At 40.9% G+C, this 27,200-nt stretch overlaps 2 protein-coding genes across 2 annotated transcripts in view; both read left to right on the top strand.

The window, feature by feature from the left end:
* Positions 1-26,114, top strand: part of FLT4 (fms related receptor tyrosine kinase 4) — a 94,450-nt gene extending 68,336 nt beyond the window's left edge. Inside the window, exon 30 of the mRNA XM_070460453.1 lies at positions 25,933-26,114. Within this exon, the coding sequence (XP_070316554.1) occupies positions 25,933-25,936 (4 nt within the window). The 3' untranslated portion in view covers positions 25,937-26,114. The remainder of the gene's footprint in view (positions 1-25,932) is intronic.
* LOC110145544 (nuclear envelope pore membrane protein POM 121-like) lies at positions 14,156-15,493 on the top strand. Its single transcript, XM_070460465.1, is given in 2 exon segments — positions 14,156-15,017; positions 15,020-15,493. Coding segments are annotated over 2 exon segments (1,209 nt in total). The 5' UTR covers positions 14,156-14,282.
* Positions 26,115-27,200: the final 1,086 nt, after the last annotated feature.

Genomic DNA, 27,200 nt, shown 5'->3' with positions numbered 1-27,200 from the left:
ACCAACAAAGGGGCTGAGCAAGCCTCACTCTGCTCATGAAGGGTGCAGGCACACTGGCTGCCCCCAAGGGAAGGCAAAGAGAGGCCTGCTCTAGCGGCAGGCGCTCTGGCTCATGTCAGTCCCTGCCGCAATGTGGCAGTGGATCCGAGGCAGCCACCACCAGTGAAATGACTCAGCCATGGGGCACAGAGGTGGCCTGGTCCTGGGGCAAAGCCTGCATGGGACATCAGTGGCTCTTGTTGGTGTTTAATCAGGTGGCAGCTCAGAATCTGACAGCAACCACGTTACCACAGCTCAGCTCTAGAAACTCACTGAGAATCTGTTTAGGTTCCTACCAGCCCAGCAGAATGGCTTCACAAGAGAGCAGGAGGTGGAGGGGGCAGGGTGCAGTGTTCAGCTACAGAGACAGAGGGGCTTGCACCCAAGGCTGTCTGAATGGAGCCGCAGACACCTACACAGGCAGCGCATCAAACCTCTCTTACCCAGGCCCAACCTGCTTTAGCACTTTCCTCCTCTTGGGAAAAATTTCCAGTCCAAGGGAAGGGAAAAACACACACACTTAAAAGAGCCAGCTCAAGACAGACCCAGCAACTTGGGCTCAGGCCCAATTTGGGCTCTGGGCTAATAGTCACTGAGCAGAGAGGAAGTCCTGCTTCACATCGGATACCAGCTCTAGCCAGTCCATCTCCAGTATCACTCACTACAATGGAGATAGTTGTCAGCATACCCTGCGGAAAGATGTAGGTACTGGGCTCACAAAGTCTGCATAGGGGTTCTCCCACATAAGAACACCCCTTCAAGACTGAAACTGGCAACTGTTTTACCAAATTCAGGGGAAGAAAATGACAAGCAAAATGAAAAGGAAATATTACTCCATAAAAAATTCATCTGCATATGGAACAATTCCTACAGAATACCTTCTGAACATTGGCAGAAGACCCCAGACTTCCAAAAGGGCAAGTCAATCAACTCAGAATGAGGTAGGGCAAAAGATAAACATAAAAAAAGATTACGGATTTCAGGATGGGGACCTGCACCCCAGGAAGGGAGTCATGAAGGACGAAAAGTTTCCACACACTCATGCGCAGGGACAAGGGGGAGCTTGGAACCTTGGAAGGGAATGCTGCCACAGGTGCCTGGAAGGCAAAGCGGAGAGAAGCCACCACAGAGATCATTGCTCAACAGTACTTCCCAGCCAAGAAACAGCTTGCACAGCCGTGCCTGCCTCAGAGAGTGGGGGCTGGGTACTGAGGCTCAGGCTTGTGGGGTGGGACCCCAGGGAGAGTACTGGGTTTGACGACCATGAAGATATTTTGAGGGGGCTGGTATGACAGAGCTAAGGGAGTCCAGGGAAAAGTCTGGGCCTCCGGGAGAGGCAAGAGATGTTGCCACCGGGACAATCTAACTACACGCTTGCAGACAGCAGCTGTTTACCTGGCGGCTGCTGCAAAGGCCAGCAGGGGTGCCAGCTGTGGAACTAGATGCCACTGCAGTTGATGATCCCAGAGAAGGGAATGTGACCCATGCCAAAGCCGTGGAGAATGCCCGAGGCAGCAGACGCAATGCCTCGGCTGCAGGCTGACCCCATAGGTGGCTGCTGGCAGCTGCCCCCAATTTGTGAGCAGGCACGGGTTAATGCCTTCACCTTCAGGGCAGCCTAAGCAGCTTGGCACTTCCTAGGGACCCAAGATCCAGGGTCCATACTTCTGGGAGAGTGCATGACCCACCTCAGACAGTAACATCTGGGAGGTCTCTACCAGCTTAGGCAGGCCCCTCTGGGTGTGTGCTTAGTCGCTCAGTCATGTCCGGCTCATTGTGACACCATGCACTGTAGCCTACCAGGCTCCTCTGTCCATGGGATTCTCCGGGCAAGAATACTGGAGTGGGTTGCCATGCAGGCCCCAGCACATCCCACTGTGGCTGCCACACCTCTCCCTATCCTCAGCCCAACTGAGCATGTGAGCTCTAATAAGCCTCGTCCTTCACCCCTTCTTCTCTGGGCAGGGAACAGACAGCAGAGGGTGGCCTATGAGCAGAAGTGGGGCCAAAATCAAAGCAGAACACAAGGGACTACGTGACTGAAGAAGAGGAAGAGAATTAGCATCTGCAGCCACAGGTGCAACAGATTAAATTTCCACAAGTGGTCTGAGACTGCAGACTTGAGGGGCAACTCTGGACTTTCAGAGCAAGTACTAGCTGGAGTAAGGCAAGATCTGAGTCTGAGCTGACCCCACACTGCCCACAACAGGTAGAAATATTGCAGGATTTTCTAAGTAGGCAGATTATCTGGAGCATACTGTGTGCAGTGAACACAGTGGAGTCATGAGGACATTTCTTACTACCATTCTTCATAAATATATAATTTTTCTTTTGTATACTGTTCTATTGTTATTTTTATTATTCCTTTAGTTTTTATTTTTAATAACCCCCTTTCCTTTCTTAAAACATCTTATATTTATTTATTTATTTATTTATTTTATTTTTTATTTTTATTTATTTATTTATTTATTTAAATTAGTCGGAGGCAAACATCTTATATTTAAATAAATTCATTTTATTTTATTTTCCTATTCTTACAAATTTTAGTTATATTGCATTTTCCCCATGTTTTTGATTTTGCATTTTTGCTAGTCTAGCTTTTAGTATTCATTTCCACTTATGGGTTTGTTAACTGGCATAATTGCTCTTTTCTTTTTTGACTTCTGTTTTTATATTTTTTGTCTTTTTCTTCTCATCTATTCTCTTTATAAATGTGTGATCTTGTATGGGCTTTCTGGGCTGTTGTGTGTTGCTTTCACCATTAATCTTTGGATTTTGTCTTTTGTGCTCTAAGGCCTATGAAGTCTTGGTGCTATAGTAAGGGGTCCAGCCAAAATCCCTGAGGTGGGAGACACAAGTCCAGGACTTTGGAATAACAGCAAACTCCCAACCACATGGAATATTAATTGATGAGAGCTCTACCAAAGGTCTCCAGTTCAACACTAAGACCAAGACCTACCCAAAGGCCAGCAAGTTCCAGTGCTGGATGCCTCATGCCAATCCTTCAGCAAAACAGGAACACAGCGTTTAATATACCTAGACAGTATATTAAGAAGTAGAGACATTACTTTGCTGGCAAATGTCTGTATAGTCAAAGTTATGGTTTTTCCAGTAGTCATGTATGGATGTGAGAGTTAGACCATAAAGAAGTCTGAGAGTCAAAGAATTGATGCTTTCGAACTATGGTGTTGGAGAAGGCTCTTGAGAGTCCCTTGGACTGCAAGGAGATCAAACCAGTCCATCCTAAAGGAAATAAGTACTGAATATTCATTGGAAGGGCTGATGCTGAAGCTGAAACTCCAATACTTTGGCCACCTGATGAGAATAACTGACTCATTGGAAAAGACCCTGATGCTGGGAAAGACTGAAGGTGGGAGGAGAAGTAATATCCAATATTCATTTTGTTCTGACATATATCACTCTGTATAATAGGCTCTAGGTTCATCCCCCTCATTAGAACTGACTCAAATGCATTCCATTTTATGGCTGAGTAATATTCCATTGTATATATGTACCACAGCTTCTTTATCCAGATATCTTCTTTATAGCATGTCTTCTTTATAGCAGATGTCTATCTGCTGATAGACATCTAGGTTGCTTCCATATCCTGGCTATTGTGAATAGGGCTGCAATGAACATTGGAGTACATGTGTTTTTCAACTATGGTTTCCTCAGGGTATATGGCCCAGTAGTGGGATTGTTGGGTCATATGGCAGTTTGGGAGCTTCCCTGGTGGCTCAGTGGTAAAGAATTGCCTACCAATGCAGGAGACACAGGTTTTATCCTTGGGTTGGGAAGATACCCTGAAGAAGAGAATGGCAACCCACTCCAGTATTTCTGTCTGGGAAATCCCATGGACAGAGGAGCCTGGTGGGCTGCAGTCCATGGGGTCACAAAAAGTCAGACATGCCTTACAACAACAGTGGTAGTTTTATTCCTATATTTTAAAGGAATCTCCATACTGTTCTCCATAATGGGTGTATCAATTGCATTCCCATTAACAATACAAGAGTGTTCCCTTTTCTCTAAACTCTCCCCAGCATTTGTTGTTTGTAGATTTTTTTTTGATGATTTCCATCCTGGCTACTGTGAGGTGATACCTTATTTTATTTTGATTTACATTTCTCTAACAATGGGTGAAGTTGAGCATCTTTTCATGTGTTTATCAGCCATCTCTATGTCTTCTTTGTATGTCTGTTTAGGTATTCTGGCCAATTTTTGATTAGGTTGCTTTTCTTACATTGAGCTGTATGAGCTGTTTCATGCTGTGCATAGGGTTCTCAAGGCAAGAATACTGAAATGGTTTTCCATTGCCTTCTCCAGTGTACCACGTTTTGTCAGAACTCTCTACCATGCCCCTTCCATCTTGGGTGGCCCTACACAGCATGGCTCATAGTTTCATTTAGTTAGACAAGGCTGTGATCCAGGTGATCAGTTTGGTTAGTTTTCTGTGAGTGTGGTTTTCATTATTTTGCCCTCTGACGGATAAGGATAAGAAGCTTATGGAAGTTTCCTGGTGGGAGAGACTGACTGGGGGAAACTGGGTCCTGTTCTGATGGGCAGGACCATGCTCAGTAAATCTTTAATCCAATTTTCTGTTGATGGACGGGGCTGTGTTCCCTCCCTGTTGTGTGACCTGAGACCAAACTATGGGGGAGGTGATGAAGATAACGGCAACCTCCTTCACAAGGCCCTGTGCACCCAGCGCCACACTCCGTGCCCCTGATCCTGCAGCAGGCCACCGCTGACCCACACCTACGCTGGAGGCTCCTGGACACTCACGGGCAAGTCTGGGTCAGTCTCTGGTGGGGTCACTGCTCCTTTCTGCTGGGTTCTGGTGTGCATTAGGTTTTGTTTGTGCCCTTTGAGAGTCTGTTTTCCCAGTCCTGTGTTAAGTTCTGTAATCAAAACCCACTGCCCTCCAAAGTCAAACTCCCTGGCAAAGTCCCTTTGCCAGATCCCCAGGTTGGGAAACGTGCTGTGGGTCCTAGAACTATCTTAATAGTGAGAGAATTTATTTGGTATAGTTGTTCTGCAGTGTGTGGGTCATCTGCTCAGCAGCTGTATGGTGGGCTTAATGGTGACTCCTCCAAGAGGGCTTATGCCACACCCAGGACTGCTGCACCCAGAGCCCAGCCCCCGTGGCAGGCCACTGCTGACCCGTACCTCCACAGGAGACACTCAAACACTCAAAGGCAGGTCCGGCTCAGTGTATATGGAGTCTCCTAGTGAGCACAAGGTTTTGTTTGAGACATCCGAGTGTCTCTGGCAGGTATGGCTTTTGATTCTAAACATGATTTCACCCCTCCTACTGTCTTGCCAGGGGATTCTCCTTTGCCTTGGATGGTGGGCTATCTTTTTTTGGTGGGATCCAATGTTCTTCTGTTGATGGTTGTTCAGCAGCAAGTTTAATTTTGGAGTTCTTGCAGAAGATGAGCATGTCCTTCTATGCTGCCATTTGGGGGCAATTTGGAAAACTCAGCAGTGGTCACAGGACTGGAAAAGGTCAGTTTTCATTCCAATCCCAAACAAAGACAATGCCAAAAAATGTTCAAACGATGACACAACTGCACTCATCTCACACGCTAGCAAAGTAGTGCTCAACATTGTCCAAGCCACTCTTCAACAGTTCATGAACTGTGAACTTCCAGGTGTTTAAGCTGGCTTTAATAATGGTAGAGGAACCAAATATCAAATTGCCAACATCCACTGGATCATCCAAAAAGCAAGAGACTTCCATAAAAACATCTACTTCTGCTTTATTGACTATACCAAAGTCTTTGACTGTATAGATCATAACAAACTCTGGAAAAAAAGATATGGGAATACCAGACCACCTTACCTGCCTCCTGAGGAATCTGTATGCAGGTCAAGAAGCAATAGTTAGAACCAGACATAGAACAACAGACTGGTTTCAAAATTGGGAGAGGAGTATGTCAAGGCTGCATATTATCACCCTGCTTATTTAACTTACATACAGAGTATGTCATGCGAAATGCTGGGCTGGATGAAGTACAAGCTGGAATTAAGCTTATTGGGAGAAATATCAACAGCCTTGGATATGCAGATGATACCACCCTAATGGCAGAAAGCAAAGAGGAACTAAAGAGCTTCTTGATGTGCATGACACAGGTGAATTAAAAAGCTGGCTTGCAAAAATAAACAAATGGGACCTAATTAAACTTAAAAGCTTTTGCACAACAAAGGAAACTATAAGCAAGGTGAAAAGACAGCCCTCAGATTGGGAGAAAATAATAGCAAATGAAGCAACAGACAAAGGATTAATCTCAAAAATATACAAGCAACTCCTCCAGCTCAACTCCAGAAAAATAAATGACCCAATCAAAAAATGGGCCAAAGAACTCAACAGACATTTCTCCAAGGAAGACATACAGATGGCTAACAAACACATGAAAAGATGCTCAACATCACTCATTATCAGAGAAATGCAAATCAAAACCACAATGAGGTACCATTATACGCCAGTCAGGATGGCTGCTATCCAAAAGTCTACAAGCAATAAATGCTGGAGAGGGTGTGGAGAAAAGGGAACCCTCTTACACTGTTGGTGGGAATGCAAACTAGTACAGCCGCTATGGAAAACAGTGTGGAGATTTCTTAAAAAGCTGGAAATAGAACTGCCATATGACCCAGCAATCCCACTTCTGGGCATACACACCAAGGAAACCAGATCTGAAAGAGACACGCGCACCCCAATGTTCATCGCAGCACTGTTTATAATAGCCAGGACATGGAAGCAACCCAGATGCCCATCAGCAGACGAATGGATGAGGAAGCTGTGGTACATATACACCATGGAATATTACTCAGCCATTAAAAAGAATTCATTTGAATCAGTTCTAATGAGATGGATGAAACTGGAGCCCATTATACAGAGCGAAGTAAGCCAGAAAGATAAAGACCATTACAGTATACTAACACATATATATGGACTTTAGAAAGACGATAACGATAACCCTATATGCAAAACAGAAAAAGAGACTCAGATGTATAGAACAGACTTGTGGACTCTGAGAGAAGGCGAGGGTGGGATGTTTCAAAAGAACAGCATTGAAACATGTATATTATCTAGGGTGAAACAGATAACCAGCCCAGGTTGGGTACATGAGACAAGTGCTCGGGCCTGGTGCGCTGGGAAGACCCAGAGGGATCAGGTAGAGAGGGAGGTGGGAGGGGGGACTGGGATGGGGAATACATGTAAATCCATGGCTAATTCATTTCAATTTATGACAAAAACTACTGTAATGATGTAAAGTAATTAGCCTCCAACTAATAAAAAAAAAAAAAAAAAGCTGGCTTAAAGCTCAACATTAAAAAAACTAAGATAATGGCATCTGGTCCCATCAGTTCAGCTCAGTCGTGTCCAACTCTTTGTGACCCCATGAATCACAGCACACCAGGCCTCCCTGTCCATCACCAACTCCCGGAGTTTACTCAAACTCATGTTCATCAAGTTGGTGATGCCATCCAGCCATCTCATCCTCTGTTGGCCCCTTCTCCTCCTGCCCCCAATCCCTCCCAGCATCAGGGTCTTTTCCAATGAGTCAACTCTTCGGATGAGCTGGCCAAAGTATTGGAGTTTCAGCTTCAGCATCAGTCCTTCCAATGAACACCCAAGACTGATCTCCTTTAGGATGGACTGGTTGGATCTCCTTGCAGTCCAAGGGACTCTTAAGAGTCTTCTCCAACACCACAGTTCAAAAGCATCAATTCTTCTGTGCTCAGCTTTCTTCATAGTCCAACTCTCGCATCCATACATGACCACTAGAAAAACCATAGCCTTGCCTAGATGGACCTTTGTTGGCAAAGTAATGGCTCTGCTTTTTAATATGCTATCTAGATTGGTCATAACTTTCCTTCTAAGGAGTAAGCTTCTTTTAATTTCATGGCTGCAATCACCATCTGCAGCGATTTTGGAGCCCCCCAAAATAAAGTCTGACATTGTTTCCAAGTTTTTCCATCTATTTCCCATGAAGTGATGGGACCAGATGCCATGATCTTAGTTTTCTGAATGTTGAGTATTAAGTCAACTTTTTCACTCTCTTCTTTCACTTTCATCAAGAGGCTTTTTAGTACCTCTTCACTTTCTGCCATAAGGGTGGTGTCATCTGCATATCTGAGGTTATTGATATTTCTCCTGGCAATCTTGATTCCAGCTTGTGCTTCCTCCAGCTCAGCGTTTCTCATGATGTACTCTGCATATAAGTTAAATAAGCAGGGTGACAATATACAGCCTTGACGTACTCCTTTTCCTATTTGGAACCAGTCTGTTGTTCCATGTCCAGTTCTAACTGTTGCTTCCTGACCTGCATATAGGTTTCTGAAGAGGCAGGTCAGGTGGTCTGGTATTCCCATCTCATTCAGAATTTTCCACAGTTTATTGTGATCCACACAGTTGAAGGCTTTGGCGTAGTCAATAAAGCAGAAATAGATGTTTTTCTGGAACTTTCTTGCTTTTTCAATGATCCAGCAGATGTTTGCAATTTGATCTCTGGTTCCTCTGCCTTTTCTAAAACCAGCCTGAACATCTGGGAGCTCACAGTTCATGTATTGCTGACGCCTGGCTTGGAGAATTTTGAGCATTGCTTTACTAGCATGTGAGATGAGTGCAATTGTGCGGTAGTTTGAGCATTCTTTGGGATTGCCTTTCTTTGGGATTGGAATGAAAACTGACCTTTTCCAGTCCTATGGCCACTGCTGAATTTTCCAAATTTGCTGACGTATTGAGTGCAGCACTTTCACAGCATCATCTTTCAGGATTTGAAATAGCTCAACTGGAATTCCATCACCTCCAGTGCTTTTGTTCATAGTGATGCTTCCTTCCACATGACTTCACACTCCAGGATGTCTGGCTCTAGGTGAGTGATCACACCATCGTGATTATCTGGGTCATGAAGATCTTTTTTGTACAGTTCTTCTGTGTATTCTTGACACCTCTTCTTAATATCTTCTGCTTCTGTTAGGTCCATACCATTTCTGTCCTTTATCTTTAAAGGACTGTCCTTTTCCAATAGTCTTTGCACGAAGTGTTCCACTGGTATCTCTAACTTTCTTGAAGAGATCTCTAGTCTTTCCCATTCTGTTGTTTTCATCTATTTCTTTGCATTGTTCAATGAGGAAGGCTTTCTTATCTCTCCTTGCTATTCTTTGGAACTCTGTATTCAAATGGGAATATCTTTCTTTATCTCCTTTACTTTTCACTTCTATTCACAGCTATTTGTAAGGCCTCCTCAGGCTGTCATTTTGTTTTTTGCATTTCTTTTTCATGTGGATGGTCTTGAACCTTGTCTCCTGTACAATGTCATGAACCTCCGTCCATAGTTCTTCAGGTCCTTTATCAGATCTAGTCCCTTAAATCTATTTCTCACTTCCACTGTATAGTCAAAAGGGATTTGATTTAGGTCATACCTGAATGGTCTAGTGGTTTTCTCTACTTTCTTCACTTTCAGCCTGAATTTGGCAATAAGGAGTTCATGATCTGAGCCACAGTCAGCTCCCAGTCTTGTTTTTGCTGACTGTATAGAGCTCCTCCATCTTTGGCTGCAAAGAATATAATCAATCTGATTTCAGTGTTGACCATCTGGTGATGTCCATGTGTAGAGTCTTCTCTTGTGTGGTTGGAAGAGGGTGTTTGCCATGGCCAGTGTGTTCTCTTGGCAAAACTCTATTAGCCTTTGCCCTGCTTCATTCCATACTCCAAGGCCAAATTTGCCTGTTACTCCAGGTGTTTCTTGACTTCCTACTTTTGCATTCTAGTCCCCTATAATGAAAAGGACATCTTTTTTGGGTGTTAGTTCTAAAAGGTCTTGTCAATCTTCATAGAACCGTTCAACTTCAGCTTCTTCAGCATTACTGCCCCTATCACTTCAAGGCAAATAGATGGGGAAACAATGAAAACAGTGACAGATTTTATTTTCTTGGGTTCCAAAATCACTGTGGATGGTGACTGCAGCCATGAAATTAAATGCCACTTGATCCTTCGAAGAAAAGCTATGACAGATCTAGCCAGTATATTTAAAAGCAGAGACATCACTTGGCTGACAAAAGTCCATATAGTCAAAGTTACAGTTTTTCCACTAGTCATGTACAGATATGAGAGCTGGACCAAAAAGAAGGCTGAGCACCAAAGAATTGATACTTTTGAATTGTGATGCTGGAGAAAACTCTTGAGAGTCCCTTGGACTGCAAGGAGATCAAACTACTCAATCCTAAAGGAAATCAACAGTGAATATCACTCGAAGGACTGATGCTGAAACTTCAGCTCCAAGTTGAAGTTCTATCAGGTTACCTGATGTGAAGAGCTGACTCATTGGAAAAGACCCTGATGCTGAGAAAGAATGAGGGCAGGAGAAGAATGGGGCAACAGAGGATTAGATGGTCGGATGGTATCACCAACTCAATGGACATGAGTTTGAGCAAACTCCATGAGATGGTGAAGGACAGGGAAGCCAGGTGTGCTGGAGTCCATGGGGTCACAAACAGTCAGACACAACTTAGTGTGACTGAACAGCAACAACAGTGACAAACCTATAGATAGAATCATAGTCAACAGTGAAAAGCTGAAAGTGTTCCCTTTAATATCAGGAACAAGACAAAGATATCTACTCTTGATACTTTTATTCAATGTAGTTTTGGAAGTCCTAACTACAGAAATCAGAGAAGGAAAATAAGTAAAGGGAATCCAAATTGGAAAAGAAGTTAAACTGTCACTGTTTGCATATAACATGTACATATACATAGAAGATCTGAAAGATGCTACCAGAAAACTACTGGAACTCATTAATGAATTTGGTAAAGTCACAGGTTACAAAATTAATACAGAGAAATCTGTTGCATTTCAATACACTTACAATGAAAGATCAGAAAGAGAAATTCAAGAAGCAATTCCATTTACAATTGCATCTGAAAGAATAAAATACCTAGGAATAAACCTACCTCAGGAGACAAAAGACCTGTACTCAAAAAACTATAAGATGCTAATGAAAGAAACCAAAGAATACATAAACAAATGGAAAGATATATCATGTTCATGGATTGGAAGAATCAGTATTGTCAAAATGACTATACTACCCAAGGCAGTCTAGAGATTCAATGCAATCCCTGTCAAATTATAATGGCATTTTTCACAGAACTAGAACAAAAACCTCAAAATTTGTATGGAGACACAAAAGACCCTGAATAGCCAAAGCAATGAATAGAGCTCGAGGAATCAGTCATCCTGGCTTCAGACTACACTACAAAGCTACAGTAATCAAAACAGCATGGTACTGGCACAAAAATAGAAATATAGATCAATGTTGCAGGATAGAAAACTCTGAAATAAGCCCATACACCTATGGCAAATTAAGCTATGACACCAATGACAAAGGTGGCAAGACTACACGATGTTGGAAAGGTAGTCTCTTCAACAAATGGTGCTGGGAAAACTGGACAGCTACATGTAAAAAAATGAAATTAGATCATTCTTCAACTCCAAACACAAAAATAAGCTCAAAATGGATTAAAGACCAAAATGTGAGACCAGATACTACAAATTTCCTCAAGGAAAATATGGGCAGAACACTCTCTGACATAAATCACACATCATTTTTTTGATCTGTCTCCCAGAATACTGGAGATAAAGACAAAAATAAACAAATAGGACCTACTTAAACTTAAAAGTTGTTGCATAGCAACAGAAACAATAAAAAAAATGAAAAGACCACCTAGAGATTGGGAGAGAATATTTGCAAATGATGTGACTGATAAGGGATTCATCTCCAGAATTTACAAACAGCTCATGATGCTTAATGGCATCAAAACAAACAACTCACTCAAAAAATGGGCAGAAGACCTAAATAGACATTTCTTCAAAGAAGACATACAGATGGCCAATAGACACATGAAAAGATGTCAACATCTCTAAGTATTAGAGAAACTAATGTCAAGACTACAATGAAATATTACCTCATATATTACCTCATACCAGCCGGAGTGGTTATCAAAAAAACAAAAAACAAAAAAACAAAAAACCAAAACTCACAAAGAATAAATGCTGGAGAAAAGGTAACTCTCCTATGCTGTTGGTGGGAATGTAAATTGATACAGCCACTATGGAGATCAATATGGAGGTTCCTCATAAAGTTAAAAGTAGAGCTACCATATGACCCTGCAATCCCACTCTTGGACATATATCCAGAGAAAAAACATGATCCAAAAGGATGCATACATCCCAGTGTTCATTGCAGCACTGTTTACAATAGCCAAGACATAGAAGCAACCTAAATGTCCATTGACAGAGGAATGGATAAAGATTCCACTGCACACATACACAATGGGATATTACTCAGACATTACAAAGAATGAAATAATGCCATGTGCAGCAGTGTGAATGGACCTGGAGCATATCATACCGAGTGAAGTAAGTCAAAGAAGGAGAGATATTATATGAGTGCCCTTATATGCAAAATCTAAAAAGACATGACACAGATGAACTTAAAAAACAGAGAGACTCACAGACTTAGAGAACAAATTTATGGTTGCTGGGAGGAAGGGGTAATTAGAGAGACTGGGATGAACATGTACACACTGCTATATTTAAAATAGATAACCAACAAGGACCTAGTATATGGCATATGAAACTCTCTGCTCAATGCTATGTGGCAGCCTGGATGGGAGCGGAATTTGGGGAGAATATATATGTATGGCTGAGTCCCTTAGCTATTCATCTGAAACTATCACAGCCTTGTTAATTGGCTACACCCCAATACAAAATACAAAGTTAAAAAATTAATGGTTGAAAAATTCTTCTGGAAAATGTTTATTGGATAACACATTTTAATGTGTCTATTATTAAGATTTATTTCTTTTACTGAGGAATGGATTACCTTCAAATACCTGGAATAATTCCATTTATATTGTGGTAGTATATCCACCCATCATGAATTTTTCTCTTATTTCATTTTTGAAAGAACTTTGAAGCACAGCAGACAGATAAAAAACATTGGGAGGTTGTCAATATTGTTAATTTTTTTTTTTTTTACATAAAGATGAAAGTCAAACTCCTGAATTTTATAACCCACTAAAATAGTTAGTTAAAGTATAGCCCTTTGGATGCTGGTTACACAAAACCGTACTACCCTTCTCTGCTTGCTGAGCACAGCACTGACTGGAATAACTCCTTTGAAAAACTACCTGGTCTAGTAAAATGCCAAGCATCATTCACTAAGTGATGATAATCCAAAATAAGGCAAAACGGTTTCAAAACAAAACAAAAACCAACCAAATCAAAGTGAGTGTAGCTATGAAAACATCAAAGATTTTTAAATAGTCTGAATATTCTAATGTTTGAACTTTCAACTAATAATCCTATCTGCAGTCAGAATACTTATAGAGAGTCAAATTCTGAGTTCTAATTTGAATTGCCAGGTCCCTTCTCCCATCCATAGACACAAACTTACTGAAAAGGAATGACACAAAGCCCTACAGGATCTGTTGAGGGGCAGAAAGCAAAGATTTGGGTAATGGCAAAGTACGACCTTCAAAATTCAAGTTTTAAGTCCCCGATAACACTGCTCCTGGATATAGAGACACCAATTCTCCAGGGGAGAAGGAGGGGGTGGGGTATCAGAAAAATAAAATTTAGTCGAAAGGAAACAGGATGGGGAGCTTCCACTCTGGCTTCCCACGTCCAGCTGGTTCCGTCCTGCAGTCTTGGATGCCTGGGTGGTTATGCCCCCAGGATCTCGGGGGCATGGGATCAGAATGGCTTTTCTCTGGGGTATCCGGTGCTGATCCCGGAGCTGCAGCATAGAGTGGGCGCTGCTGAGCCGGGAGCCATTAGGTTTGGGGATCACTGCCAGTCACTTGCCCGCCACGGAGCTGGGGCCTGGTTGCGGGAACTGCGGCTGCGCCCAGGGAGCCGGTACTCCACACGCCAACACCTGCGCCCCGCCGACACCCGCGCCCCGGAGACACCTGCGTCCCACAGACACCTGTGCCCCGGAGACACGTGCGTCCCGCCAACACTACGCTGCATCCGGCAGGAAGCACCCGGGTGCGGTTACCCCTCCCTCGCGCAGGCTTAGCGTTCCCTTTCTTCGCTCACGCGTTCCAACGACGCGTCACAGGCGCCACACAACAGTAAGCGCTTTGCCTGGCACCCCTTAGGCAGCTAACGGAAATCTCTCTGAGCCACTAGACTCCATTTGAAGGTCCCGACAGACAGTGCAGAATTGCGCCTCATGGGCGGTTACCTGAGCTGGCCTCCCCCTCACCCGTCGTCACCTGCTCTGCGGGGCGGGGACCAGCCAGAGAGCCCCGAGTGCCTCGGGCCAGCGCACACCGCCAGCCGTGCTCCCCCAGCTTTCCGGGTTCCCTCGGGGGCCCCAACTCTGGACCTGGCTCGCAGGCTGTCCTATGAGGGTTTCATGGCTTCGCCCCGTCGTCGCCTGTACCGTCGGCGCTTTGTCCTAGTCCATCGGCGGCTATATTCAATCCAGCAAGCCCAGTGTTTATTTTGCTGTTTTTTTTCCTCTGTGCCCCGGAGTGGCCATCAGAAGCCATTGCCGTCTGCTTGCAGCTCCAAGATGTTCTGCACCTCAGTGATCCTGAGGATGGTATCCGCAAAGGGCAGACTGACGCTCGGTTTGCCTCTGAAGCAGACAGTCATCTGTACGTGGTCTTCGTTTTCTGTTCACCTCCCAAACCTTTGTGTCAAGGAGATTCTGGTGAGGGCCCTAGAAGAGAGTGGTCAACTGAGAGGAAAGGAAGAGAAGGACCTGACAGCCTTGGCTGAGAGCAGAAAGGGGCTAGCGAAGCAAAAGAAAGGGCACTCAGCCCAGGAGAGTGAGGATGAACAGAGAAAAGGCTCGAACCCAGGTGGGAATGCCAAGTCCGCGTTTAGACGCCTCATGATCGATGGGGTCCTCTCGTCCTTTGTGCCCAGGCCTGGGCCTCTGGTTCTCTGTCCAAGAGCCCTGAAGATATCCTGATTAGGAAATCTCAGACCTACTTTTTGAGTTCATGCAGCAAGCGAAATGCCATCACCAGTTCGTACAGCTCCACAAGAGTTTCCCCACAGCTCCAGAGGAGTGGTCCAGGCACAGCCGGGCTCCTGGGCGCCGAGTCATCGCATCTTCATGTGCTCTCAGAGCAAAGCAGCGAGGAGGGCCATCGGCCTAACCCTTCAGCCTCAGTGGAACCGCAGAGGAAGATCGAGGATGAAAAAATTGCAGATGACCACTTAAGGAAGAAACAAAACCTAAATTGCTCACAGTCATCTGACAGTTCCAGGCCCCGCAAACGCAAGATTCCTCTGCTGCTGCCCTCCAGGCGAAATGGCCCACTGATCCTGCCCCCACCCCTCCAGATGGGATACCCAGTCACTGCTGAAGTCCTTGACCTCGAGAAGAGAACTGCGATCCAGTGGATTAACAACGTCTTGGAAGGGTAAGACAGAAACCATCTCAGTCTGCAGAACTCCTCAGCCTTCTGCTCTGCCAGCTCCCAGCCAAGGAGCTTCTGGAAGATGTAGAGCTCCCCAGGCCCAGTGGCCTTCTTGTTGGTTGGAGTAGCCATCTCTATGAGGTGTTTTGCCTTGGTTTTCCCTGTTTGTTTTGCTCCACTTTGCTTAAAAACTTGGTTTCTTTTTCCTGGCCCACCAGGGCCTGTTCCCCAGTACTGTGCTGCTTGGCCCCTCAGTGGTTCCTTGGAGGAGCAGCGCAAGACCGTCAGAGTCCAGTTTTGCTCTTGAGGGAGCCCAGAGTGCTGCTCCTGTGAGCCCATTCCCCTACCAAGTCAGTTCTCTCCAGAGGGACAACATAGCATTCTTATCATCTTTCGGTCAGAAGTGCACCTGGAACTTAGGTAGCTGGAAGTTGTTGTCTGGCCTGATCCAGTGGTCAGCATCCTTGCAGCAGAAGAGGGAAGCTTTGGACCAGTTTCCCTCCAGGCAGGAGCAAGCAGGACACCCACTGCTGTGATCATTGCCTTTTCCTGCCTTGCCCATTTTCTTACCTGGGGACTGGTTCATCTTTCTTAAAATCTCTGTATTCTCTCTCTGAACATCTGGTACCACATGAATATTCAGTTGATGAGCAAAGTTATATATGTTGCATACATATAGTCACATATATTTATACATGTCATTTATATATTAATATAGTCATATAATATATATTATGTGTATGTGAAGTGAAAGTCAGTCATGTTCGACTCTCTGCGACCCCATGGACTATAGTCCATGGAATTCTCCAGGCCAGAATACTGGAGTGGGTAGCCTTTCCCTTCTCCAGGGGATCTTCCCAATCCAGGGATCAAACCCAGGTCTCCTGCATTGCAGGCAGATTCTTTAGCTGCTGAGCCACAAGGGAAGCCTGTATTATGTGTATATGTATATAATTTATGAGAATACATAGTTCATATACATCATATATTAGATATGTATAATATATATGTATATTGTTTAGTCACTCTGTCATGTCCGACTCTTTCACAACACCACAGACTGTAGGCTGCCAGGCTCAATCTGTCCATGGGATTTTCGAGACAAGAACACTGGAGTGGGTTGCCACTTCCTTCTCCATATATGTATATATGTATGTATAATATTAGTATATGATTATACTCATAGTAATCAATGTATAATATATGTAATGTTATATACTCATATGTAATATGTGTTCATACAACCATGCATGTTACATATGTGTTTATAAAATATATGTATGTGTTTAATACATTATGTATAGAATATATAATGTGAATTTCATTACATATAATAATATGTATTAAATACATACATGACCTTTGCTAATTTATCAAGTATTCCTGCCTCTGCTTTTTGAATTCACAGTGAAGGAAGAAGTGACTAGTATGAGTGGCCAGACTTTTAACTCTAGGTTTTCAGTGGCCCAGTTGGAAAAGCTGGAATCACTTTACGTCTCTAGATGCTGAGTCCTGATTTCTATGTTTTGAAAAGGCACTTTCCTTTTTTCTCTCTGCTTGTCATCTGACCACTTGACTTCACTATGGGTTGAATCATGCCTAGTGTATGTTAAGAAATGACTTGTGACAACTTTAGTCTTTATCAATACAATTTTAGACTTACAAGAATAGTAGAGAGAATCCCCAACTAGTCTTCTCTGAGCTTCTCCTAATGTTAGTATCTTACAGAACAATTATTGAAACCAGGAAATTAACATTGTTGCAGTGATATTAGCTAAACTTCAGACTTTAAACATATTTCCCCATTTTTCAGTAAAATTTTCTTCCTGTGCCAGTATAATCCCGCATTTCACTTAGTTGTCATGTCTCCTTAGTTTCCTCCAAACTGTGACCATTACTCTATCTATCTTAATATCTTCTGTGGTCTTGATACATTGGTAGAGTACCAGTTAAATATTTTGTAGAATTTTCCTCAGTTTGGATTTGTCTGCTGTTATATCATGAGTACATTGAGGTTATGAATTTTTAAGAAAAAATCCCATACATGTGATGCTAATATCACAAAGTGGTGTCTGGCCAGGTGTCTGTCCTCTGAATAGTTACTATTTGTCTCTAGTACATATTTAAGAGGGTCTTACATTGATTTGACACAAAAATCCTGTTTATCCTTAAACTTTTACTACTAATTTTGCCATCATCAGTGGATCTTGCCTGTAGCAATTACTGTGGTGTTCTATGGTGATTTTATATCTTTCTTGTTCTACATTTGATTAGAATTATTCTCCGAGGCAGAGTTCTCTGCATTTATATATTCAGTCACTTATATTTGTATGGTCTCATCAATATTTCTTTTATTATTTGGGTTATGTCTAATATGATCACTGTTAATTTTATTCAAATTGTTCCAGATTTGATCATTATGAGTTCTTTCAGATTAGCTCCTGAGTCCTTTAAAATGCCTGCACCTCCTTCCCCACTTTCCCCAAGGATTCCTTTACCTTCTAGCCCCATAATGTATTCCAGAATTATCTTACATTTTACCTGCCCCAGTTCTGAAGTCAACCCCTCTTCTAAGAAGCTTTGGTTCGTTTTATTGGGGAAGAAATTAAAAAAAAATCTGGGCATTCAGGTGCTGTCATGGCTACTAGGGAATCTTTGCTTCTAAGTCCTTTCAACAGACAGAATTGGTAATATATGTTCCCATTTATACATTTGCATCTATTTCTGTATGCTGTGTGTTTGTGTGCACACGTGTGTGTGTGCCAGAGTTAATATTGATACCTCTAACTAATGTAGTGCATAATCAGGGTTCATCTTAGAAATGTTCCCCTTTGCTTATGTGTAACTTCTTGAACAGTTTCTCCAGAAAAACCTGGCCTAATTGTAATTTAATTACTTATTTGTTCAATCCAGAATGCACATAGTTTAACAATTGCCAGCCCTGTGAGCAGCTCACCAAAGTGTTCATGTACAATTCTTCTTGTATATAGCCTTGCAGCATCCAAGCAAGCATTGCTTTTAAAAACTACTTGGTTTAGCTTCTTTCAGCAACTGTGCAGTGAGGTTATGTGTACCACATTTAGATTCACTTGTCATTGTCTACATTCTATTTTGGGCTCCTGCAACAACCTGGTTGATTTTAATTTTCAAAGTGAACCCAAGTCTTTGTGGTATAACATTTGTTTACATTTTTTTGAGTATTTTTTGTGTCTGTATTCGTGAGTGATGTTGATCTGAAATTTTCTTTTCTTGTGACCTCTTTATCTGATTTTGGTATCAGAAAATACTGCCCATACAGAGTGAATTGGGAAGGCTTCCCTCCTCTACTTATAGAAAGGTTGGTACAATTTCTTCTTAAAATATTTGGGAGGATTCACCAATGAAGTCATTTGGGCCCAGGTTTTTATTTCTGAGAAAATTTTCAATTATTAATTCAATCTCTTGTTATAGATCTAAGGTTTTCTAATTCTTCTTGAGTCAGTTTCAGTAACTGGTGACTTTCTGGAGACTTTGCCTGTTCATCTAAATTGTGTAAATTTGTTGGCATGAAATTGTGCTATTTTCTTATAATTCTAATATCTCTAACGTAGGAGATGATATCCTTTCTTGAATTCCTAATTTTGTTAATCATTGTCTTCTCTCTGTATCTCTTTCTCTCTTATTCTTTCCCTTTCTCTCTTTCACTGTGGCTAAAAATTTATAAATTGTGTTGATTTTTTTAAAAAAGAGTCAATTTTTGTGCTTTTCATTTTGTCTATTTTGCTGTTTTCTATTTCTATTTTCTGCTTCTATTTCATTTTAGGCTCTAATCTTTACTATTTCATTCTTTCTTCTTCCTTTAGCTTTAATTTGCTCTTCTTTTACTATTTCTTAAATTGAAAGACTAGGGTATGGATTTGAAGCTTCTCTCTAATAAACTTTTAAATGATGTAATTGATATAACATGCACAGAGGAGCCTGGCAGGCTACAGTTCATGGGGTCGCAAAGAGTCGGACACAACTGGGCAGCTAACATTTTCACTTTCACTTGTGTAAATTTAAGATGTAAACCTAATGTTGATTTGATACATTTATATATACTAATATGATTGCCATTGTAGTGATAATTAGCACCTCCTTCGTGTTGTATAACTCATTTTTTTTAGTGGTTGGAATTATTAAGATCTGTCTCTTGTCAAGTATGATTACAGTAATACAATATTATTGTCTGTATTCACCATGCTGTGCATTAGAATTTTAGAAATTATTAGCTTTTTGTTGCAAATTTGTACCCTTAAATAGCATCTCTCCTATCTCACCACCACCTAGCTTTTGGTAACCACTATTTTAGTCTCTGGTTTTATGACTTTGGCCTTTTAAGATTACACATATAAGTGATATCATATGGTATTTGTCTTGTTTGTCTGACTTATTACTTAGCATAATGTCCTCAAGGTCCATCCATATTGTTGCAAAGGGCAAGATGTCCTTCTTACTCATGACTAAAAAATGTCCCCTTGTGTATATACTGCATCCTCCTGCAATGGGCATGTAGATCGTTTCCATATCTTGGCTTTTGTGAATTATACTGTAATAAATATCAGAGTACAGATATCTCCTTGAATCTTGTTTTCATTTCTTTTGAGTACCCAGATGTAGCTCTATTTTTATTTTTTTTGAGAACCTTCATATTATTTTTCATAATGCATGAACCAATTTACAATTCCACCATCAATATACAAGCATTCCCTTTTCTCCATATCCTAGACCAATACTTGTTATCTCTGGTCTTTTTCATTGAAGTATAGTTGATTTATAATGATATACTAGTTTCAAGTGTTCAATATTGGGAAAGGGGTACACCAAAGCTGTATATTTTCACCTTGTTTATTTAACTTACATGTAGAGTACATCATGTGAAATTCCAGGCTAGATGAAGCTCAAGCTGGAATCAAGATTGCCAGGAGAAACACTAATAACCTCAGATATGAAGATGACACCACCCTTATGGCAAGCAAAGAGAAACTTAACAGCCTCTTGATGAAGGTGAAAACGGAGAGTGAAAAAGCTGGCTGAAAGCTCAGCATTCAGAAAGCTAAGATCATGGCATCTGGTCCCATGACTTTATGGCAAATAACTAGAGAAAAAAAGGAAACAGTGACAGACTTAGTTTTCTTGGGCTCCAGAATCACTGTGGATGACTGCACATGGTGACTACACATGGATGACTATCACATGGTGACTGCAGTCATGAAATTAAAAGATGTTTGCTCCTTGAAAGAAAAGCTATGACAAACCTAGACAGCATATTAAAAAAGAGAGACATCACTTTGCTGACAAATGTGCCTATAGTCAAAGCTATGGTTTTTTTAGTAGTCATATATGGATGTGAGAGCTGGACCATAAAGAAGCCTGAGTGTGAAAGAGTTGATGCTTTTGAACTGTGGTTTGGAGAAGACCACTCTTGAGAGTCCCTTGGACTGCAAAGAGATCAAACTACTCAATCTTAAGGGAAATCAACCCTGAATATCAATTGGAAAGACTGATGCTAAAGCTGAAGCTCCAATACTTTGGCCACCTGATGTGAAGAACTGACTCATTGGAAAAGACCCTGATGCTGGGAAAGATTGAAGGCAGGAGGAGAAGGGGGCAACAGAGGATGAGATGGTTAGATGACATCACTAACTTAATGGACATGAGTTTGAGCAAACTCTATGAGATGGTGAAGGACAGGGAAGCCTGGCATGCTACAGTCTGTGGGGTTGCAAAACGTCAGACAAGACTGAGGAACAAAGTTTCAAGTGTACAATATAGTGATTCAGTATTTTCAGATTATACTTTTTAAATTATTGGTTGTATTCCATGTACTATACATTATATCCTTGTCAGACATGACTTAGCAATTGAACAACAACCTGGTATTGATAGTTCGTATCTCTTAATTCCTTTTCCTTATTATGCCCCTCCTCCCAACACTCTCCCCACTGGAGAGACAAAGTATTTATACCAATAGTTTGTCCACTCTATCTATGTATGTTTTTGTTTTGTTATATTTATTTGTTTAATTTTTTTGATTCTATATTTAAGTTAAACATATAGTATTTGTCTTTCTGTCTTACTTCGCTAATCATAACACTCTCCAGGTACATCAATGTTGTGCAAATGGAAAAATTTTATTCTTTTTATGTGTGTATCTTGTTGATCTTTTCATCTGTTGATGGACACTTAGATTACTTCCATGTCTTAGCTACTGTAAATAATGATGTTATGAACTTTGTGGTGCACATATCTTTCCAAAGTAGTGTTTTTGTTTTGGATATATACCCACAAGTGGAAATATTGGATCATATGGTCATTCTATTTTTAATTTTTTGAGGAACCTACATAAAGTTTTCCATAGTGGTTTACCAATTTAAATTCTCACCAAAGTGGGCTAATACTTCCTATTTTCCACATCTTTACCTACATTATTTGTTAATTTTTTTGATGATAGCATTTCTGACAGATAAGAGATGATGAGTCATTGTGCTTTTGATTTGCATTTCCCTAATGATTGGTGATATTGAGCATCTTTTCATGTGCCAATTGGCTATCTGCATGTCTTCTTTGGAAAATGCCTATTCAGATCTTCTGTTCATTTTTTAAGTTTGTTATTTTAAATTTTTGTTATTTTAAGTTTTAACCACTTATCAGACATATCATTTGGAAATATCTTTTCCCATTCAATAGGTTGTCTATGCTTTATGTGGGTTACTTCACTGTGCAAAAACTTTTAAGTTGAATTAGAATCCATTTGTTTATTTTTGCTCTTGTTTCCCTTGCCTGAGGAGGCAGATCTAAAAAATACTGCTAAGATTTATGTCAAAGAGTGTATTTCCTATGTTTTCTTCTAGGAGTTTTATGATTTCTGATCTTAAGTTTAGGTCTTTAATTCATTTGAGTTTACTTTTGTGTGTGATGTGAGAAAATGTTCTAATTTTATTCTTCTACTTGTAGCTGTTCAGTTTTCCTAGCACCACTTATTGAAGAGACTTCTTCCCATTGTATGTTTTTGCTTCCTTTGCTGTGGATCAATTGATTATAGTTGCATGACTTTATTTTTGGGCTTTCTATTGTTCAGTTGATCTATGTGTCCTTTTGGTGCCAGTACCATACTGTTTTGATTACTGTGGCTTTGGAATATAGTCTGAAGTTAGAGCGTGTGATTCCTGCAGCTCCATAGCATTGGCTATTTGGGGTCTTTTGTGTTTTTCATACAAATTTTAGTACTATTTGTTCTAGTTCTGTGAAAAATGTCATGAGGTTTTTTTTTTTTTTTTTTTTTTATAGGGTTGCAGTTGATCTGTAGATTGCTTTGAGTAGTGAGGCCATTTCAACAATAGTAACTCCTCCAATCCCTGAACATGGATATCTTTCCATTTATTTGTATCATCACCAATTTACTTCATCAATGATTTATAGTTTTCTAAGTATAGGTCTTTCATTTCCTTGGCCAAGTTCATTCCTATGTGTTTTATTCCCTTTGATGAAATTGTAATTGGATTTTTTGTTTTGCTTTGCTTTCTCTTTCTGATACTTTGTTATCAGTGTATAGATAAACAATAGATATCTGTGTATTAATCATGTAATCTGGAGTTTTGCTGAATTATTAGTTCTGATAGTTTTTTGGTGATGACTTTAGTGCTTTCAGTATACAATATCATGTCATCCACAAACAGTGAGAATTTTACTTCTTCCCTTACAATTTGCATGACTTCTTGTCTGATTTCTATGGCTAGGACTTACAATATTATGTTAAATACACATGGCAAGAGTAGGCATCCTTGTCTTGTTTCTGATTTTAGAAGAGAAATTTTTAGTTTTTCACCATTGAGTTTCTTTCAGCATTTGAAAAATTTTGTGCCACTTCGGCCTTCATTGTTTTGGAAGAGAAATCTGTTGTCATTCAAATTTGCATTTCTTTTTGTACAATATCTTGTTTCTCTCTGTTTTAAAATTTTATCTTTGTTTGTTTTCAGAAGTTTAATTATGCTGTATATTGATATGGATATTTTTTGTTGTTATTTTTAATATATTTGGATTGGCTCAGTTTTTTGAATCTGAATTATGTATTTTGACAAGTTTGTGACATTCTCAGCCATTATTTTTTCTGATACTTGTTCCATACTGTGTCCTCTCTTTCTGAGGCTCTGATGATATAAATTCTAGACCCTTTGTTACAGTCCCTCAAGTTGCTAAGGCTCTGTCCTTTTTGTCTATGTTCTCTCTGTTAGAATTGAACAACTTCTGCTGATTTATTTTCAAGTTTATTGATACTATCCTCTGTCATCTTCACTTCTATTGAGTCCATCTATCAGGTTGAAAAAATTTAGCTGATGTAGTTTTCAGGTGTATTATTTCCATTTGATTTCCTGCATTTTGTCCTTTTTATAACTTCTATTTTATTGCTTAAGTATTAATTTTTTTATTTGTTTCAAGAGAATTTGTAATTGATTATTGAAATGTATTCATGATGGCAAATTTAAAATCTTTGTGTGATAACTCTAACATCTTATTCAACTTGATACTGGTGTCAGTCAATTGTTTTTTCTCACTGTTAATGGTTTCACTGGCTTTTGGCACGAGGAAAGTTATTTTCTGTTGTATCCTTGATAGTTTGGTTATTATGCTTGGATACTCCTATTTTAATCTTCTACTTAGTAGGCAATTTTGCTGTTTAGGTTTAGCTTGTCAGTTGACCTATTTTGTGAATTTGACAGTTTAGTTCCCTGAACCCTGGAAATATTCCTGCTATTCTGATCTGCTTCATTCTTCTGGGGCCCCTGTCAATTCTTGCTGTTGCTGCATGTGGGAACATAAAAGTGTTTCCTGGGTTGTCTAGTGTCTGTGGGCCATCACCTGTTGAACAGGGAAGAAGGTGAGTCAGAAGCCGTTGTTCCTGTGTCTCTTTATGCCACAGGTGGAAGTCAGGGAGACAATGACTTTGCTGTGGGTATTTGGAGCTTTTGTGGGCAGTTGACACTGCTTGCCAGTAACTCAGTTGTGGATGCAGGTTTGGACTCTCCACTCAATCTGTTTGGCTTCTTGTTTCTTATCCTTTGGCCAGACAGAGCAGCCTTTTTACTGTTGGTGGATTTTATTTTTTACATACCTGGTAGTTCCAGGTTTCAAAACTCCCTGTATCAAGTCCTGGGTATATGTGAGAACAAATAATAATAATAATACCAAGAAAGAAAGAAAGAAAAGAAAGAAAAAACCCTACAGGAAAACCCTGTGTTATTATTCAAGTCCTGAGATCCCTAGTCAGTCTGATTTCTTTTTTCTAGCCTTCAGAGTTCTTTTTATTGTCTGTGTAATAATCTCCAAGATACTTAGTTTCATTAGAAGGGGTAAGTGGGGAAAAGTAAGACAAGCATTGTCTATTTTGGAGCTGGTGATTTTAACATTGCTTTCTGAGGAGAGGATTTGGTGACCACCTTGTTCTGCCCTTCTGAAAGCCCTATCCCCAAATCAGTCTCATTGCAGCTTTTCTAACAAAAGTTACATTTATTGCACTGTTGTATTCTCTTCTCAATGGTCCTGCATGTGTGTGAGCTATGTTGCTTCAGTTGCATCTAACTCTTTGTGACCCTATGGCGTATAGCCTGCCAGGATCTTCTCCAGGCAAGAATACTGGAGCGGGTTGCCATGCCCTCCTCCAAGGGATCTTTCTGACCCAGGGATCAAACCCATGTCTCATGTCTCCTGCATTGGCAGGTGGGTTCTTTACCACTAGCATCACCTCGGAAGCCCCTCAATGGTCTTAGCACCGTCCAAATATTCATCAATTATTCCCATGTATCAGTATTGTAATTTAGACACTTGTCTTTTTAAAATAAGGAAATTAATTATAGAATTTATATTATAAGTATATAGCATATAATTATAATATATTAATATACTATACTATAATATAATATAGTATTATTATATAATTATTTTTCTTGTATTCCTGGTCTATTCTCTAGACCTACCTTTATTCTTGCTGAAATTTTTCTTCAGTAGTTCTTTTAGTGAGGTTATATGGGAGTAAGCTCTCTTAATCTTTTTCATCTTCAATGATTTTTGTTGGCACTTACTTTTAAAAGATAACAAGGATAGGTATAAAGTGTTGGGATTGATACATAAATCCCCTCACCATCTTGATATGAGGCATGGTCATCTGAAGACACTGTAAGTTTTGAGCCTATTGGGCAAGTGCAGTTTCAAGGATAAGATTTTGTTTCAGGGTCAGGGTCAGTCATCCTGACCTCAAATGTGGGCTCTTGGACACTCCAGTATGTGTCTTGGATAAGATAATTATCCTCTGTTTACTTACAGATGAAATGGAGATAATCATAAGTGAGCATTATGTCAAGTGCTTTGTGTTTATGATTCCATTGATTCTTTTTCACATAGTCACAACCATTTTTTTTTAATCTTTTACAGATGATGGAACTAAGACCCTAAACAATCAAATGACTTGAGAATGGTGACATCATGATTCATCTGCATAGGCGTCAATCTTCAAACACAAATACCTAAGCTGTACTCTGTTCTTGTAGTGCAATGTCACATTCCATGTAGAGTCATTTTGATACTTAAATAAAATAATTAATCTGAAGTGCTAACTGTAGTGTCTGACTTACGTGTTTGGTTCATGTTATCACTTACTATGATTAGTTTCCTCCTCTGTTGACCACATCTGTCCTGCTTTAGAGAATCCTCCTACTTCACTTGGCTGTCATGAGAATGTGTGTCAGCTGACATGCTGGCTCAGGAGTCTCCTCAACCTTTCACTTCTCAAGGAGCTACAAGCAGTTCCACCTCCCATGCCAAGCTTGGGGGAAGTGCCCCTTCCTCCTTCTGGAACACACTCTGTATCATGCTATTGAAGCATCTGTATTTGTATCCAGAGCATCATAAAAATCCTTCTTCGGTGACACCATCAACTTCAACCTCTGACCCTTCTCGCTACATAAATATTCAAGTCAGATATGTGGGACAGGTTGAGGACAGATACCAATTCATTGTCCTGCACACACACTACTCCTCTCTCGCCTGTTTCCCTCAGATTTCACCTGTCTCTCCATCCCACTTCCAGCCACTCATCTTCTCAATCACCAACTTTATCAAATCCAATTTAGCTCACTATTCTGGAATAGTGAAAGCCAGGGCAGAGCTTCAACTGTTTAAGAGAATAGGGGCCTGAGACCTGAGTCAGAGATAAGTCCTAAAAGAGGAGCAGAAGCCTGAGGCAAGATATGACACCAACACTGGAGCAGAAGGGCCTCTATGAGGCTATACCAGAGGAAGGCCAGATTGTTCTAGATTGGGACAAGGAAAGATCAGGTGAAGGGAGAACCTAGTGATAGGTGAAGAGAAAAGTGATCCCACCCTAGACCACCCCCTGTGGGCCCCATCATGGGTATGGAGGATGAGGAGTTCCCATAGCAGTCTGTCCTGGGTGAGAGTCACTGACTGTGGGATGCCAAACACTTGGCAGGCAAAATATGACCCTTTTTGCTTAGGGTTGAAACCTGGTATTTGTTTCTTATAGCCAATGCTGAGCATCAGGAGATGGCAGCACCAGAAGACTGAGAGGGTTGGCTGTGGCCAAGACTCCTTCTCATTCCCCTAGCAGAGATCAGATACTTTCCCTCAGCTCAGGGCCTCAAGATATGATAGGTGAGTCAGGAGACACATGCCGAATTCCA

Source organism: Odocoileus virginianus, chromosome 3 (genome assembly GCF_023699985.2).
Source record: "Odocoileus virginianus isolate 20LAN1187 ecotype Illinois chromosome 3, Ovbor_1.2, whole genome shotgun sequence".
Lineage (NCBI taxonomy): Eukaryota > Metazoa > Chordata > Mammalia > Artiodactyla > Cervidae > Odocoileus > Odocoileus virginianus.
The sequence above is the reverse complement of the archived record's forward strand: the minus strand, read 5'-3'. Positions and strand labels throughout refer to the sequence as shown.